Source organism: Magnolia sinica, chromosome 1 (assembly GCF_029962835.1).
Source record: "Magnolia sinica isolate HGM2019 chromosome 1, MsV1, whole genome shotgun sequence".
In the NCBI taxonomy this organism is placed as follows: Eukaryota; Viridiplantae; Streptophyta; class Magnoliopsida; order Magnoliales; family Magnoliaceae; genus Magnolia; species Magnolia sinica.
In genome coordinates, this window is record NC_080573.1 from 109,722,947 (window position 1) to 109,739,610 (window position 16,664).

At 40.9% G+C, this 16,664-nt stretch overlaps 1 protein-coding gene across 1 annotated transcript; it reads left to right on the forward strand.

Moving 5' to 3' along the window:
- The first annotated feature begins 1,649 nt into the window (after nucleotides 1-1,649).
- On the forward strand, nucleotides 1,650-16,351 carry LOC131253698 (protein IQ-DOMAIN 31-like). The gene is made up of 7 exons (XM_058254824.1): nucleotides 1,650-1,856; nucleotides 2,369-2,512; nucleotides 5,997-6,293; nucleotides 8,107-8,310; nucleotides 9,580-9,660; nucleotides 10,664-11,714; nucleotides 15,945-16,351. The coding sequence occupies exons 2-7, from the start codon at nucleotides 2,423-2,425 to the stop codon at nucleotides 15,974-15,976; spliced, it is 1,755 nt and encodes a 584-aa protein (XP_058110807.1). The 5' UTR covers nucleotides 1,650-1,856; nucleotides 2,369-2,422; the 3' UTR covers nucleotides 15,977-16,351.
- Nucleotides 16,352-16,664: the final 313 nt, after the last annotated feature.

Below are 16,664 nucleotides of genomic sequence, written 5' to 3' on the forward strand. Positions count from 1 at the left end.
TACAATTTTTTTTCCCTATATTAATGGTGTAACATGAACACATTAGATAATCTTCAATCAAAATTTGAATTTTTTAGAATTTACTTCTATTTGTTTTAGTTTCTCTCGTGAATTCAAAATATCCCTCAAAGGAGCTCAGAAAAGCTCAATGGAATCAGAGTAGTCATTCCTTTCAGAAAAGTGGTGATCGTCCTCATCGCCCCCATCCCTACATCAGAGGTTGCATGGCAAATAAATATCTAAGTGGGACTTTAGAAGGTTTCAACAGTAGACAATCCCTGATGCTTGAGGCATGGTCCACTTGAGCTCGTGATCTACCTTATTTTATTTTTAATTTTTATCATAGATGCCCAAGGAGCCTTTCAAGTACCGAACTCGGCACTGGACGGGTCACTACGGAATCCGAGTCAAGAAGACTCCATTTTGTCCTACCAGCAAAGGAGTCGTACCGTACCTACTGTTTACTAAATAAGCCGTTGATCTGGTTGGCCCATCCACGCCCAACATCTCACCCTCACATAAACGCTTACCATCAGAAGAAAACGCCAACTGTAGCCCAATTGTCCACGTGTAAGTGGGCCCATCATTTCATGGGCGTGTCCCCAAAATCTGTTTGTTTCAACGGTCACCGTTGACCCAACCATCGAAAACGACGAACAGTCGTTCAGCTGTTCACTCCCTCAAATTCCAGTGACGTAGCCGTAGCATTTCTCGCTTATTATACTTCTACTAAAGTCCCATCCACTCATCAGGTGGGTCACACCCTTGGAGAGATCATAAATCAGCCATTCATTGATTTCAATGGCGTAACCAATCTCAGTTTTTATGCCATATGATATTCATGACAGGCCGCACCTTTTGAACGGCTTGGATGTCACGCACATGAGCCACGGCAGGAGAATCGGGGGCAGGATCATCTTAGAGAAGGCAAAAGATTGGAGGGTGATGATCCTCTAATCTTTGAGAACTTCGGTAGATGTTGCATCCAAGTGGGCCCTCCTCAGGTCAACGGTCTGGATCACTTAAAACACAAGGATTGCAGGGGAGAGGAACAGGTGTTACTCAAGTAACACCATAGGCCGTGTTTCCCTGACCGTGGAACACCTTGATGTATGTGTTGATAATCACGCCCGTTCATTAGAGTTTTTTCACCTGATTTTGGAGGATGAACCCAAAATTCAGTAGATCCAAATCTCAAGTGGACCACACCACTTGAAATAGTAGTAATCGACCGTTAAAAACTTCTAATGGACCACAAAAGTTCTGGATAACTTCGTCCATGTCATCTAACTTTATTTGGATGGAAAATAAAAATTACGGTGGTCTTAGGAAGTTTTTAATAGTGGAAATCCAATTACCACTGTTTCCTATGGTGTGGTCCAACTGAGATTGAATCTGCTTCATTTTTTTTGCTCACGTCCTAAAAATGAGCTGAAAATCTGATGGACGGCATAGATATACAACATATGCATCAATGTGTGCCCCATGATGAGGGAAACACCCTCCCATATTGTAAGCATATCCTTCGTTCCGGTCGGTTATGGGGGCGTGATGTACACGTGTCAAAGCAACAATCAAGAACGTGTGCGTGCGAATAGAAATTGAAACGCGAGTAGCCGTGAGCATTTATCTTCGAAGTAAGTGAAGGTGGGGCCGAACCGCTCTGCTCTTTGCAGGCTTCTTCTTCATGATGTTACTCCCCCTCCAGCTGCTTGCTTTCATCTGAAAATTTCTCTCTCTATAAAATATTCCCTCAGATCTCTGAATTTACTGTTCCTTTCCCTCATCCCTCTCTCTTCTGGTTTTTGGAGTCGAGGAATGGTCGAATTAGGGTTTCGAAGAGCTACATTCCTGTGGTAAGCTTCAGATCTCCGAGGGTTTCTCTCTCTCTCTCTCTCTCTCTCTCTCTCTCTCTCTCTCTCTCTCTCTTCTTTTCAGAAGATCGTGGCAGGGTTTTCGGTTTTGTTTGCTGGCTTTCTTTCTAGTGTTTATGGTTTGATTACGGCGTTCATCACTCTCTCTCTCTTCCTTGATTCTCTGACACTGCATTGGGGATGTGAATTTTGGTGGTTTTTTTTTTTTTTCCCCTCTCTGATTAGGGGTTTTTAGCGAGATCTGGTGGATCGAGAATGTTCTGAACAAAATGCCACTGAATCATTATAGGGTTAGGTTTTTATATATATATAAGTGAGATTTGTGTTTTTTTTTTTTTAAAAAAAAATAATTAATTTTTAGTTAGGGTTTTGGATCCTCTGATTTTATTCTCATGCGATGGTAAAGTCATAAATAGTGTTGGAATGGTCTGGTGGCATTTGTGCTTGTATTCAAATGGAGTTTGAGCTGCTTCTGGTGTCTGGATCTTGTGCAGGGCTTGAATTCTGGGTTTTGGAGGTGTTAGGGTATCTGCCTTAGCAGCTGCGGCATGGGGAAATCTCCAGGGAAATGGATCAAGACGGTTCTGTTCGGGAAGAAATCTTCCAGATCTGGAGCATCGAAAGGAAGAGAGGCTTTGGTGAGTTTTATCTGCCTTGGCATCACAAACGAATCTGGCTGTCAATTGTCAAGCCTTATTTGTAACTGTTTGTCATTCAGATCTTTTGAGGGAGATGTTTCTGAACCGAAGGGAATGAATTTTTGGTTTTGAGTGACAATTAGGTAGTAGATCTACTATAGAATTATATGATCTTCTGCACATGCACACGGACATGTATAGTATCCTCAGGCCTTGAGTTTATGCAAGTGGGGCCAATGGTTTGATGACCTGGCCCATCTATTTGATGGGACTTAACATGGATGGATCATGCTCCGAAAATATTCCTGATTGATCAATCCTAAAGCCTTCGATGTAAGATTGCTTGAACACAAATGGCAAGGAAAAATGCAGAAAATGGCCCATGTTTTGGGAAGAGGTGACATAGGGTCAATGTTCACTATACATATCCTTGGGCTGAGGATCATATAATTCCCCATAGATCTATCTGTATCGGTGTTTTTTCTGTTCTATGCTCTCTAAGGAAGAAGAAATTTACGTGCATTTATGCTGTTTTTTTTTTCCCCCAATTTAGATTACCTGGATCTGTGTTTATCTTTACCCTTTTATCTTGATCTTGGCTGATGTATTTTTTTCTTATCTGTAGTGCAAGTGTGCCAATTATTTGGTTTGATACTTTGATCTATCAATCTTGTTAGTTTTGTTTCTCTTGTCCATGAGTTTATTAGCATGTGAAGCTGATCAATCGATGATAACCAACCCACAAAATCAGCACGCATTGCATTCTAAATCGATGATAACGAACCAACAAAGTCCTTGATTTGATTTGCTTCATCAAATTCACCATGAAATAAGTTCGATGTGAAATTAACAAGATGTAAAGAACCTTCCTCTTCTTGTTCCCATTAGCTATATTATAAGGTCACTTTGAAGATGATATAGCTTTCTCATGCTCTGGGAGGAGAATCCCATTGACACTACCCTTGACAATCTTGATTTTTATTGCAAGGCCTCTGGCTCTCCAATTAGTTGGAGTAAGACTTATGGAGTTTGTCTTTCTTATGACTCCAAAACCCCATTGGGCTAGCATGGAAGTGGTATTGGATCCAAACGTCCATTTCGGGCTCAGGCCCGGTCCGGGCTGGGCCCTGTATAAACATTCCAAGCAGGCTCGGGCTAGACTATTTTAGCCTATCACGGGCCTGGGCTAGGTTTGGGCTTAAGATTGAACAACGTGGGCTAGGCTTAGACAAAGCTTGGCCTGGCCCTAACTCGACTCGTTGACACCCCTAACTATTCTGCTCTAGAGTTTCAGGCATGGTGTATTGGGTGACGATGCCACAATCTTGCAAGAATCGGGCGATTGGTCCTAGATTATGCCTAGATTTGTCATACCGTCCATGATATCTAACGAATTTGATCTTTCTGTTAAGTTAGTTCTCGACTTCTGCCTTATACATCTTAAATGTATCTGGGGCATTTGATTTTTTGTTAATAAGGTATATGTATCTATAATGAGAGTAGTCGTCTATAAAAGGTGATAGAATACTTATGCCCATTCTAAGATGCAGTGGGGTTTGGTTCGTAGGTGTCTATATGTATCATTTGTAAGAGTTCTACGCTCCCAGTGGCACTTTTCTTATTGATTATGGTATGTTTACTCTTAATACCGTATGTACAGATTTCAAAGTTTGAGAAGTCTAGAGAGTGAAGGATTCCTTCTTGCACAAGTATCTCCAATCTCTCACGAGAGATGTGGCTTAATCACCTATTCCATAGCATGGAGGAATCCTTACAGTCTAAGCCTCGCTTAATGCCTTTATTATATCCATGCGAAGAATTAATACTATATACATGTGAAGCATTTAAGTCTAACCGATAAAGGTAATAACTAAAGTACTTGAACCAATCACATTTGAATAGTAGTCAATACTAAAATTTATATTCCCAAATTTAAATGAATAACCAAGTTTGTCTTATAGTCTTTTCTTCATAATGTAGGAGCGTGTTCTTTTCTTTTTCTCTCTGCGGCTTAGCGTTGCCTACAAGCGACGACATCCAACTGTAAAGTGTAAATGATGCAAGACAATTAACCACTTGCTATAAAAGCTCGAACTGATAGAACATGACGAATCAATCCCTTTATCTTATAGCCCAAGCCCCACATTGCATGGGTTAGGACATTGGCCGAACCCCTCATGGGCCTCACTTCACATGGGTTCTGCTTCACACGAGCCACCTGCTTCACATGAATGGGGCCCGCATCATGCGAGGCACCTGCCTCACACCGGCCGCCCACCCCGAGTGTGCCCCTGCATCCCACGGGCAACCCCACTCAAGCCCAGTGTGAAAATGGCCCTATATTAATCACTCCTGATGAGGAGTCTCGAATACGAGACCTCCTGCTCTGATACCACTTTGATGCAAGACAATTAACCAATTTCTCTAAAAGCTCGAACTGATAGAGAGTGGCGGATCAATCCCTTTATCTCATGGCCCATGCCCTACGTCGCATGGGTTAGGACCTTGGCCGAACCTGCATCCCACGGGCAACCCCACTCAAGCCCAGTGTGAAAATGGCCCTGTATTAATCATTCCCGATGAGGAGTCTTAAACACGAGACCTCCCGCTCTGATACCACTTTGATGCAGGACAATTAACCAATTTCTCTAAAAGCTCGAATTGATAGAGAGTGGCGAATCAATCCCTTTATCTCATAGCCCATGCCCCACATCGCATGGGTTAGGACCTCGGCCGAACCCCCTTGTGGGCCCCACTTCGCATGGGTTTCACTTCACACGGGCCATCCACCTTGAATGTCCCTGCATCCCATAGGCTACCCCACTTGAGCCCGGTGTGAAATGTCCCTGCATTAGTAAAGTTCACAAGTTACAACAGTCTAGGGTGAAAACATTGCAACTGTTTAGAGTGATGAGAACCATTAATAGGTGTGCCACTAAATGCATACACCATATCCCAGAAGTCATCATCAAACTTTTGTAGATGCTGCATGAGATCATGCAAATGGATAGTTTTAAAATGTTGAGCAGAAAATGAGCAGTGTTCTACATTCAGTGGGTTCGTGTCTGCATGGTCCCAACAAGGTCAATCGTTTTTATTACCATATAATGTTGCCATTCATACGGTGAAGATGCTAGAGATACAAACAACCATCTCTGGCCTTGAGCAGACCTCTATTCTTTTTGTTATGGGTTTTGATCTTACTTGCTTCTCCTTCTCATTTATTTGTTTGAAAATCTCTGGGCAATGAATATTGATAAGAAAACACTTTGGGGCCATTCCTTTATATGTTGGTGCCCACTCTCTTTTTGAAAAAAAAAAAAAACAATTAGGTGCTACTCCAAACATTGTTGTGCTCTTGTTCTCAATCTATTTGAATGCTGTTCTGCTGTAAAAACTTGTGTGTTTAATTTGCTATTGACCTTGTCATATGTGATATTAATGTTGGCGTGATTTCTAATCAATCTTTCAATGTTATATGAAGAGAACAACAAATGCAAAAGAGGTATGGATTACGGGAAAGGCACCACCGGCTGAGGTGGCTGTGGAATCTCCCGTGATTTCACAGCCAGTACCTGTAGCCACTGATAAAAATGGAGGGAACTCTGCGTTAGAAAAGGGGGTAACTTCCAATGTAACATGTGATGGGGGAGTCTCAATGCCTGTAGATCAAGCTGCAGAAAATCAAGGAGCCGTTCGATCTGATGCATCAAACGACTTGGTGAAATTCAAAGAAGAGCAAGCGGCTATAAAAGCACAAGCGGCTTTTAGGGGTTATCTGGTGAATTTCTATCATTGGGAATATTACTTTTGCATTACCATAGAATTCATAATCTTAATTCTATTATTATTTTTTAGCATGCCGGTATATGCGATTCTTTTATCTGACAAAATATCACTTCTGTCACATCGATCATTGGTGATATGCATGCTTACAATTTCCAGATCTATTTATGGGTCCTTAGGCCAAATATATTAATTATCGATATGATTTATCAGAACTTTTTTGCTGACTTGTTTGAAACCTTCTGCAAACTGTAAAACTGTCAATATATGTGGTCAAATGTAGTGAGGATTGAATTCCTGCAACGGGAGGTATGCAGCTAGGTTCCTGGACCCCACTGTGCCAACTTGGTTCAGTTTCCCTACTTATTCTGTTTTTTGGGTTCTTCTGCAAAATGCTAAAATTTAATCCATCTTTCCTCTAATTTCAAATGTTGATTTTTTATTTTTTATTTTTGCGGGAAGGAACCTGCAGAATGACAGGAGTCAGCAGTGCTGGTGCTGAGTTGGCACTGTAGGTCTTTTGAGCTTTGTAAATCACCCTTTCAGGAATCTCCTCCAAAGTTGGCCCTACGAAAACCAAAACACACACACACACACACACACACACACACACACATATATATATATATATATATATATATATATATATATATATATATTTCTGGTATCAATGATGAGCAAGAAAGTCCTCTGTCCTTTTGTCTCGAAAGTCTGGGTTGAGGTTCTTTTCTCATTCAAGATGTCCTGGGTGATGCCTTGCTCTATGGAGCACCTTATCCGACCTTGGCACACTGCTTGGTTGGTAGGAGAAGATTGATCGTCCCGGTGGACGCTTGCTCTTCTTGCCGTTCTTTGGGCAATTTGGGGCGAGAGGATTTGCCACTGTTTTTTTAATAATAGCAGTTCCATCAGGGGGGTTGGTTTGTAGTGTTAATTTGTTAATTGGAGATTGGGACTCCAGGGGGTGCCTTTGTAATTCTTTTTTATATTTTTATTTTTTTATGTTTGTTCTTTTTCTGTGTTTTTTCTGTCTTTCTTTGCTGCCTGGCTTTTAATAAATTGCACTCTCTCAGAAAAATGATGATGAAGAAAGACATAATATTTGTTTTGTTCAAGGTCCGTCAAAAGAACACACACACGCATGGGAAATGATACAATGAAAATGTCTTCACTGGTGACAACATTTCCACCAGATATTTGTGGGCCCCACCGTGAGGCATTGATGAAATCCACGTTGACCATCAATTGTCCACCCCTTGTTTGGGCATGGGCTCAAAAGTCATCCGTTACTCGGGTGAGCCACACTAGGAGGAAATAGTTGAGGGGGGACACCTACCCTGATCTCACGGAGGCCCAACCATATGTATATGCCATCCAACCCATTCACTTGAGGCATCTGCCCCCCAAAATGAAGGGATCCCATGGCCGTAAGGCCTTTTTTACACCCCGATGGGCCCCATTCGAATCGTTGGTGGGCTTCCCCCCATGAACTGTTTCCTGCCTTGAGGCCCACATGAATTTCTGATCAGGCTGAATTTTTAGCCCCTGGCCATAGAGCCGAGGCATGTCTGATGGATGGGTTGGATGTCATCAGCACATCATGTTGGGCGGCACAAAATGTTTTTACCATAATTATGGTGAGAACGTTTGCATGGAATCATTTCCCTATATATATGTTTTAATCTGACACTTTATTATTATTGCTGAGTTTTATTAGCTACTATGCATCTGTTTTCTTCCACTTTTTTCTTTGAACATGCTGGCCTAGCATTTTTCTTAGGCTGATGTAAAATGTGATGTCTGTACAGGCTCGTCGGGCATTCCGAGCACTTAAGGGCATCATAAGGCTGCAGGCTCTAATTCGTGGGCACCTGGTGAGGAGGCAAGCTGTTGCAACTTTACACTGTTTGCAGGGAATTGTAAAGCTACAGGCATTGGTTCGTGGTCAAAGTGTGAGGTGTTCTGATATTGGGGTTGAAATACAGAAAAAATGTCATCAGGACAAGCCTATGGTAACTTCCTTAACTTGGATGCAAGCTTTGGGGCAAGTTCATATTGATTAAAAGAATGTCCTGAATTCACACCTCCAGTTCCTTTGGTAGTTTTGTTCATTTACTTTCTTACAACTATTCTCTGCAAGTTTACCTCCAACCTTAAGATCGCACTATTAGGAAACTCCTTGGATGTACTGGTGTGCATAGGGGAGAACACCTTGCATGTCGTAGTGCGCGGTGCGCCACACATGCCAATGGACCGCAAATGCAAGGGAGTGGTCAAGTGGCATTAGTAGAGGCAGAGATGGTTTTGCTAATGTTGAGAGAGTATCTTCAGAGTTAGTTTTGCTAAGAGGTTGTTTTCCTAACATGTCTATTTTACTTGCAAACCAAAAGCTCTCTTTATATTTTGGGAGCAGTTGCTTGTCATCTTTCGGATAAGTTCATACAGCATGTTTGAAATCCTCACCCCACTTCATTTAGTACATTAATTATTCTATTCATTTTCAAGTTACTATTGCTCAGAAAAATCTCTACAACCTTTAAGATTGTGGGTAGTAAGAACATTGGGAGTTGACCATTAGGAGTTTTTAGTAATTGATATCAAGATGCAATAGATGTTGTTTTGGTTGGTTCTAATGATCTCTAATGTCGCCGTTTTTAAAATAATTTATTTATTTAACATTCACCATGCCTTTTCATTTTCTTGATCATCCAAGTTTTAGTTTTTTCATATTAAATACATCCAGTCTCTAATAAATGGTTCAATTACTTGGCTTATAGTTCATGGACCAGGCTGCTCAATTGGGATGCCCGAATCAACATGACCTGGTTGCTTACTGGGTGACTGGGTTGGGGAAACAAGGCATCTGTTTAGGGGAGATTACCCTGGTTTTCTGAGTCTAGCCTGTTTCAGGGCAAGACGCTCCCTGGTTTCCCTAGTCTTGACCCTCATAATGAAATAAGAAGAACAAAACACTACGAGTCTCATTCTCAATCGGGAATGCTCGAAAGATCTCCTAGATTGGAAGATCATAACCCTCCGTTGATCTAATGGGCCTCACCATGAATGGGGAAGCCTATGGATACAAAATCTTTTATTATATTACTATTGTATTTTTTTTCAAAAACAAAATTTTATTTCCTTGACCTACCTTGTTGACCAACCACCACTGGATCAACTTGACCTGATGACTCACCGAGTCCTGATCTAAGGTCTGGTTCAGAAAATATGATTTGGCTAGTTGTTTGTCTTACTTGTCTAAGGATAGCTTGATTTCTTGCCAGGATGCCAAGCTGTTGGATTCTTTGGGGGTAAATACGTCAACTCAAATGGAGAACCTGCTGTCAAATGCATTTGTTAGTAAGGTAAGTTCAGCTTCGTGCATTGCTATGTATAATTGTATATGTTCATAAAAGGTGCAGTACTTTATAGTAATCACCCATTATTACATAATAAATTTAATGCTGTTAAAAATCAAGACAACCCTGATAATCTGCATTAGGGTTTGTTGATTTTCTTTAAGACTTATATGTTCATGAAAGGTGCAGTACTCCAAAGTAATCACCCATTATTACATCATAAGTTTAATGCTGTTAAAAATCAATACAACCCTGATAATCTGCATGAGGGTTTGTTGATTTTCTTTAAGATTTATAAGTTCATTAAAGGTGCACTATTCTAAAGTAAACACCCATTATTACATCATAAATTTAATGCTGTTAAAAATCAAGACAACTCTGATAATCTGCATTTAGCTTTTTTTATTTTCTTTAAGATTGATACTTGGCAACAGACAGAAAATATACAAGGAATTATAGGGCCCTGCTCATCAGCAAATTCATGGTTAGCTGATGCAGATGATTCCATATATGCAGGACCATGGTTTTGAGATCCAAACTGTTGATCTGATGTGATGCAAAGATGATAGTCACTTTATCAAAAACCTTCAAGATTGGAAGATCATAATGCTTTGATCAATATCCAACAAAAATAAGGTTTAAGGATCCATAAACATGGGGTTAAGCAGTTCAATGATCATAAGTTGAAATATTCCAACCCCGGGGAAGTTTTGGATGTCCCCCAACCATATTGTGGCCCATCGAATAAATGGTTTGGATCGTTATTGTGGCCCATCGAATAAATGGTTTGGATCGTTGCAATGTCCCCACATGTACATAGTCCTATGTGTCAGCAAACTGTAGGGTTGCTGATGAGGACCCTATTATCCCCTTGCAGGTAGGATCTTTGTTTTGCTTGCTTCCTTCCTGCTCCATAGTTTCTGTCTATTTATTTTTGGTAGGGTCTAATTATTTTCTTTTGCTTTAGTTTCGCATTGAGCAAAATCTTATTTTCGTCTTTCGCTTTTAGCTTCTTTCTCCACAGCCTGTGGCCATGCCTCTGCAAATCCAGTATGGTCAGGGTGAACCGAATTCAGCTTGGAACTGGCTAGAACGGTGGTCATCCACATTTTCTCGGGACGCGCTTTCACAAACAAAGAAGACTGCTTCAAAATCTCAGACAAAGCAGGGTGGTTCTCATGCTGTAGAAACGGAGTCCGGACGGCCAAAGCGCAGTGTCCGGAGGAATCCTGCTGCAAACATAGACTCTAGCTCAACCAATTCCCCGTCTGATTTGGAAAAACCAAAACGAAACCTTAGAAAAGTCACAAGCCATCCCATAGATTCAGCTCAGGAAAATCCACAAAATGAGCTTGAAAAGGTTAAACGTAATTTGAGAAAGGTTTCTTCATCTACGTCTGAGGTCTCTGAACGGGTGGAGACTGAAAATGAGAAACCAAAGCGTAGTGTGAGAAAGGTTACAAGCTCTCCATCCGATGTTCCAGATCAGGGTATAGTGGATTCTGTGGAGAAGATGAAGAAAGATACAGCAGTGGCTTCAGAGAATCACCCTGAGGCGGAAACTGCTTCAAAACCGGTGGAAACTGCTTCAAAACTGGTGGAAACAGATGCACCCCCAGTCGACATGTTACATGATGATCATCCGGCTGTCGAGTTACCTCCATTAGAGACCAGTGGGAAAGATGGCAATATATCTCCAATGAACGGGGAGCTAACCACCAAGGAAGATCAAACACGCCATGAGAACCAGAAAACCACTAAGAGGAGGGCTTCTTTCCCAGCGAAGCCAGAGTATCCAGAGAATGATTTACAGAATACTCCAACTTTACCGAGCTACATGGCGGCAACTGAATCTGCAAAGGCAAAGTTACGAGCACAAAGCTCACCAAAGTTTGGCCAAGATGGGACTGAGAAAAATGGCTTCACCAGGCGACATTCTCTACCATCTGCCACCAATGGGAAAGTCAGCTCACCTTCGATAAGGGCACAGAGACTTGTTCAAGCAAGTGGTAAAGGGGCCGTCAGAAGCGACAGATCACTTTCTTCAAGAGATGGAAATGGTGAGAACTCTATAAGTTGTCTTTGGTTGTTTTTTGTTACTTTCTGCAGATTGGTCATGCTTCTAACTCTCCCTTGTTGGTTCTTCACTTGCATGAGACATTACAAGCTATTCTTGTTCTTTTGCTAGTTTTTCTTTTTTACATTGATTTTTTTTATTGACAAAAAGACCTGTGGATTCTTTGAAATGAATTGGAGTGCCGTGGTATCCTCAAAATGTTATATGGATGTTTTTCTTCATTTTAAAGCTGACAGCAGCAGAGCTGGTCTTCGTTTCAATGAGATACATCAATACCTATATATACTCTCATTGACTTCAAACCTTTCAAATTCTGTCTTTGAGCAACTCATATTTTAGAGTTGAAAATTGATGATTATGTCGGTTGCATTTAGTGGAATCAGGGCTTTGGCATCAGTCATCATTTCAGTCTTCATGCAGATCTGTATTTTCTCAGTTGAAGCTGGCTTTCTCAAAACTCCAATTTCTTAAATGAATCAGTTGCTTTTCCTTCTTTTTGGTTCTCTGATAATTTTCTTTTCTTTCCTTTTTGCTAATCTTGTTTATATATATATACCTTTTTGTTTGCAGCGGTTTTGCTTTTCTTTAAAAAAGTTCTGTTATTTTCTGCTTGGGAAAGAATGCGTTGGCAGGCAAGGTATTCTGTAATGGTAACGGTGGCCATAATGGCCACCACCATTAGCTTTGCGATGTGGGTCATAATGGCTGTTATGGCCCCCATAACGGCCGTCACGGTCTCTGTTTTTTTTTCCCTTGCAAAAAACCAAAAAACCTGTATTTGCCCCATAATGTTGAAAAAAAAACGAATAACCTATGTCCTGTAACAAATTATTATGGGTTTGTTATGGCCTTTACATGGGGCATAAAGAGCCGTTAACGGTGGTTATAGGTCATTTTTTCCATAATGGCTGTTGCGGCCATTACAACCCCATAACGTGTAACTGTTGTCACCGTTAACTTTACGGAATGGCCTTTATGGCCCCTTAGTGGCCTTTACAGCACACCATGCTGGCAAGTCTTGGGCAAGGCTTTGCCAAGGCTTTAAGAAGTGCCTTTATACACCCATTATAACTGTTGTTATAACGGGAACAATCACTCTACCTTGTGTTATGTAGCAAAAAATGCGCCTCTCAAATAATGCCTGTTATTTTCTTAATAACAGCCATACGTAACAGCAGACAGCTGTTACATGTAGAAAGCCGTTTTTTAAAATCATAAGCATTACTTTATCTTTGCCATATATAACAAGAGAAGCAGGTGGCCAAAATCTTTGTGCAATTAGTTATTGTTATTATTTTCGAAAGGTAACACTAGCAATGATTCAATCCTGGATCACCCTCACACAATAAACCATCTCTACCAGTTCATTTCGCGCAATTAGTTTTTTTTTTTGAAAGGTAACACTACCAGGATTGAATCCTGGATCACTCACACACACTAAACCAAAAAAAAAAAAAAAAAACCAAAAAACCTGCATCTGCCCATAATGTTGTAAAAAAATAATCCTATATATGACCTGTAACAGATCATTATGGGGTTGTTATGGCCTCTACAGGAGGCGCAACGGGCCATTAACGGTGGTTACAGGTCATTTTTTCCATAACAGCTGTTACGACCCCGTAACATGTATCGGTTGTCACCGTTACTTAACAGCCTTTACAGCACACCATGCTGGCAGGTCATAGCCAAGGTTTTAAGAAACGCCTCTATACCCATTATAACTGCTGTTTTAACAGGAACAATCACTCTACCTTGTGTTATGTAGCAAAAAATGCCTGTTATTTTCTTAAAACAGCCATATGTAACAGAGGATAGGTGTTACATTTAGAAAGCTGTTTTTTAAATAATAAGAATTACTTTATCCCTGCCATATATAACAAGAGAAGCCAGTGGCCAAAATCTTTGCGCAATTAGTTTTTTTTTTAACACTGCCAAGGATTGAATCCTGGATCACTCTCACACGCTAAACCATCTCTACCAGCTCATCTTTGCGCAATTAGTTTTTTTTTTTTTTAATTTATTTAACCGTCTCTACCAGCTCATCTTTGCACAATTAGTTTATTAAATTGTTAAAGCCGTGCATTATTTAAGGGCACGGGCAGGGTTTTAAACTAAAAGTAAGGGCATTGAGGTAATTAAGAGGTGAATCTATGTGCTCTCCACCAAACAAACCTATTTTTTAGAAAGATGAAAGCTTTCATACCCTGGCGTAGCGTGATAGTTGATAAGCAGGCATTGAGGTATTGTACATGTGAAAAATAAGGAACTCAAAGTTACTGTCCAAAATGTGAGGACCACTTACAGATGGAAGCCAAAAATTATATAGCCATGATAATCTTTCTACTTGTGAATGTGTGGTGGATGGTTGATGTGAAAAAGTCCACCGATCATAATTTAGCAAACAATTCTGCACCAATCATGGGTAGGATTGGTGAACCGATCTGATTTTGGGATTGATACCTATCTACGGTATATCCCATCAATTGGACAGTAAATTTTGAGTCTATGCATGCCACATGTACAATTTCGGACTGCCTGCATATTAAGCATTACTTTGCCGCAGAATCAAATAACTAACCTAATTAAATGCCACCCTCTCCCATTTTCACATTTTGTAATGGCTGATGTCCTTATATAATGCTAACATCAGTAGATTGTTACGGGAACATAACACTGTTTTTAAAACCATGGACATGGCCAAGTATTCTGCTGTTCTCCTTTCTGGGCCTCTATGTTTCTTTTTTTTTTTCTTTTTTTCGCAGTTCAGGTTTGCTTTAAGTCAGAACCAGTTGCATGCTCAAGTATGGCCTTAGAGTGAAGTCCTAAACAAGCTTTTATCCCTCTTGGTTTCAAATTCCAAAACCCGACTTTCTGTAGAAATTAAGCCAAAAACTGACATGCTATTTGTTCTACCTTTTCGTTCACTGCCAATTCGAGTGGAATGCTTAGTGCACTTGTTTCACCTTTACGTCATCCAGAAGTTAACGAGTTCAGCAGGAGTAGATTAGTGGCTTGATTAGGGGCTGTGGAAGGTGGACCATCTCCTCATATAGGTAGAATTATTTGTGAGATGATTCTTTTACTATTATTTGGGTCATTTGAAAGGAGACATGGAAGTATTTTCCATCAGCAATGCCATCATTCAAAGGGCATCAGTGAAGAGAGATTTATGGCACATTTCGCTAGAGGTTGGAAGGTGTCATGGTTCCAGGTCCTTGAAGGCCAAGCTGAAGCCTAAGGGCCCGTTTGGCCGGTCGGATTGGAAGGGACTGGGTGGTATTAGAAGGGATTGGAAGTCAAATCCCGGGATTGCCCGGGCGTGCCAAACAGAGTCGGTGATCTGATCCCAATCCCATGGATCTTAAGACAATCCACTGACAACACCATCATTACCTTTAAATCCCATCCAATCCACCCTAATCCATTCAAATTTACCTGGGACGTGTTTGGTTTGAGGGATTGGAAGGGATGGGAAGGTTTAATCCCGGTATTGGCCGGGCGTGCCAAACAGACTGCATATAGCAATCCAGGGATATAGCAATCCCATGGATCTCAAGACAATCCACTGACAACACCATCATTACCTAGAAATCCATGCCATCCACCCTAACACCATTCAATCCCTTCCAATCCACCTGGCGAAACAGGCCCTAAGTGGATGGCTCCACATTGCTGTTGGAAATTCAATTTCAACGGAGCTCTTTTGGGAATTTGGAACTCTCAGGCATTGGAGGTGCTCTTAGAGATGAAAAGGGTGGTGTCAACCATCAGTTATAGAGTTGCTAGTGAAGCAGAAGGGATGGCTCTCTGGCAAAAATTCCCGTCTTTTCTTCTTCCTTCTCTGGTCCCATGACAGTGGAACGTGAATATGCCAATGCGGTGAATGTCCATCTTTTCCGGGCAACGGACTATGGAGATTTTGCTGTAATGTTAAAGAATTTAAGACCATGGTCTACTTCGGATGCATTTTTATGTCATGTTTATGAGGCTGCTGGCCCACTAGATAGGGATGGATTATGGGAAGGTTACCCACCACCGGCATCTCATTACCTTAGCATTTCAACTATTTTGTTTTTTCCTCATTTAGTAAAATTCAGTTATTTATATGAGGTAAATTGACTTGTTCGAGCTATTTGGTACTATCAATGGTAATATGATACGAAACGTCATTTGGTTTCCTGAAATAACTGCCTCGTGTATCATTGAATTGCAGAAAAGGTGATCCAGGCAGAGTGGAGGAGGTGATTATGATGAAAATGGGAATTCCAGGGCATGCCTCTCAGAGATGAGGTAAGGCGCTACTATTTGTCTGCAGTTCGCCATTTCTTTCTTTTGTGGTGTAAAATTCTGCTGTAAAACCTGAACCTGGGCCTGATGAATAACAGCGGTGTGGTGTGCTTAGAGAGCCTCTACTTTCTTCCTAGGGTTTGGGGTGTGTTGTTTGTGATGTATAGCTATTGTCTTTTAGCCGTTGGTTTGGTTTAATTTAGGCCATGTTGCTATACACCCTTTGTTTTTTTCTTTACTTGTTTTCTGATGGAGTTGACAAATGTGAGAATCCTATAATCATGGGGCTTGACATTATCTCTCAAATTCTTAATATCTTTGATTCAGGTTTAAGATCCTTTTGCTTTGTTTTACTTTTACTGTCTGTAAATCTCACAGCTCATTCCAACGCATCACCAGATGCATTGCTCCTTTTTTGCTGGAAATTTCTGGTCCAAAGACTCTGTTTGGCTAAGTTATCAATTTGGACTGGTGCTGCCTGCCATACACCAAATGTTGAGTATGGTGAATCAGACGTCACTGGATGCTCTTTTTTTTTTATTTTCAATTTATAGTTGATCACCTGCAGGCAACAGTACCACAGCTTCTGGTACCATACCCTCTTTTCCCTGAGAACATGCCACTTTGGAAATATCAGTAACATGAA

What these genes read in the sequence shown, in the direction of transcription:
- LOC131253698 (XM_058254824.1), top strand. Translation starts at nt 2,423, where the DNA reads ATGGGGAAATCTCCAGGGAAATGGATCAAGACGGTTCTGTTCGGGAAG. An exon ending in CGGCTTTTAGGGGTTATCTG is followed by an intron (nt 6,294 to 8,106) that starts GTGAATTTCTAT and finishes ATGTCTGTACAG; the next exon opens with GCTCGTCGGGCATTCCGAGC. An exon ending in TTCTTCAAGAGATGGAAATG is followed by an intron (nt 11,715 to 15,944) that starts GTGAGAACTCTA and finishes ATTGAATTGCAG; the next exon opens with AAAAGGTGATCCAGGCAGAG.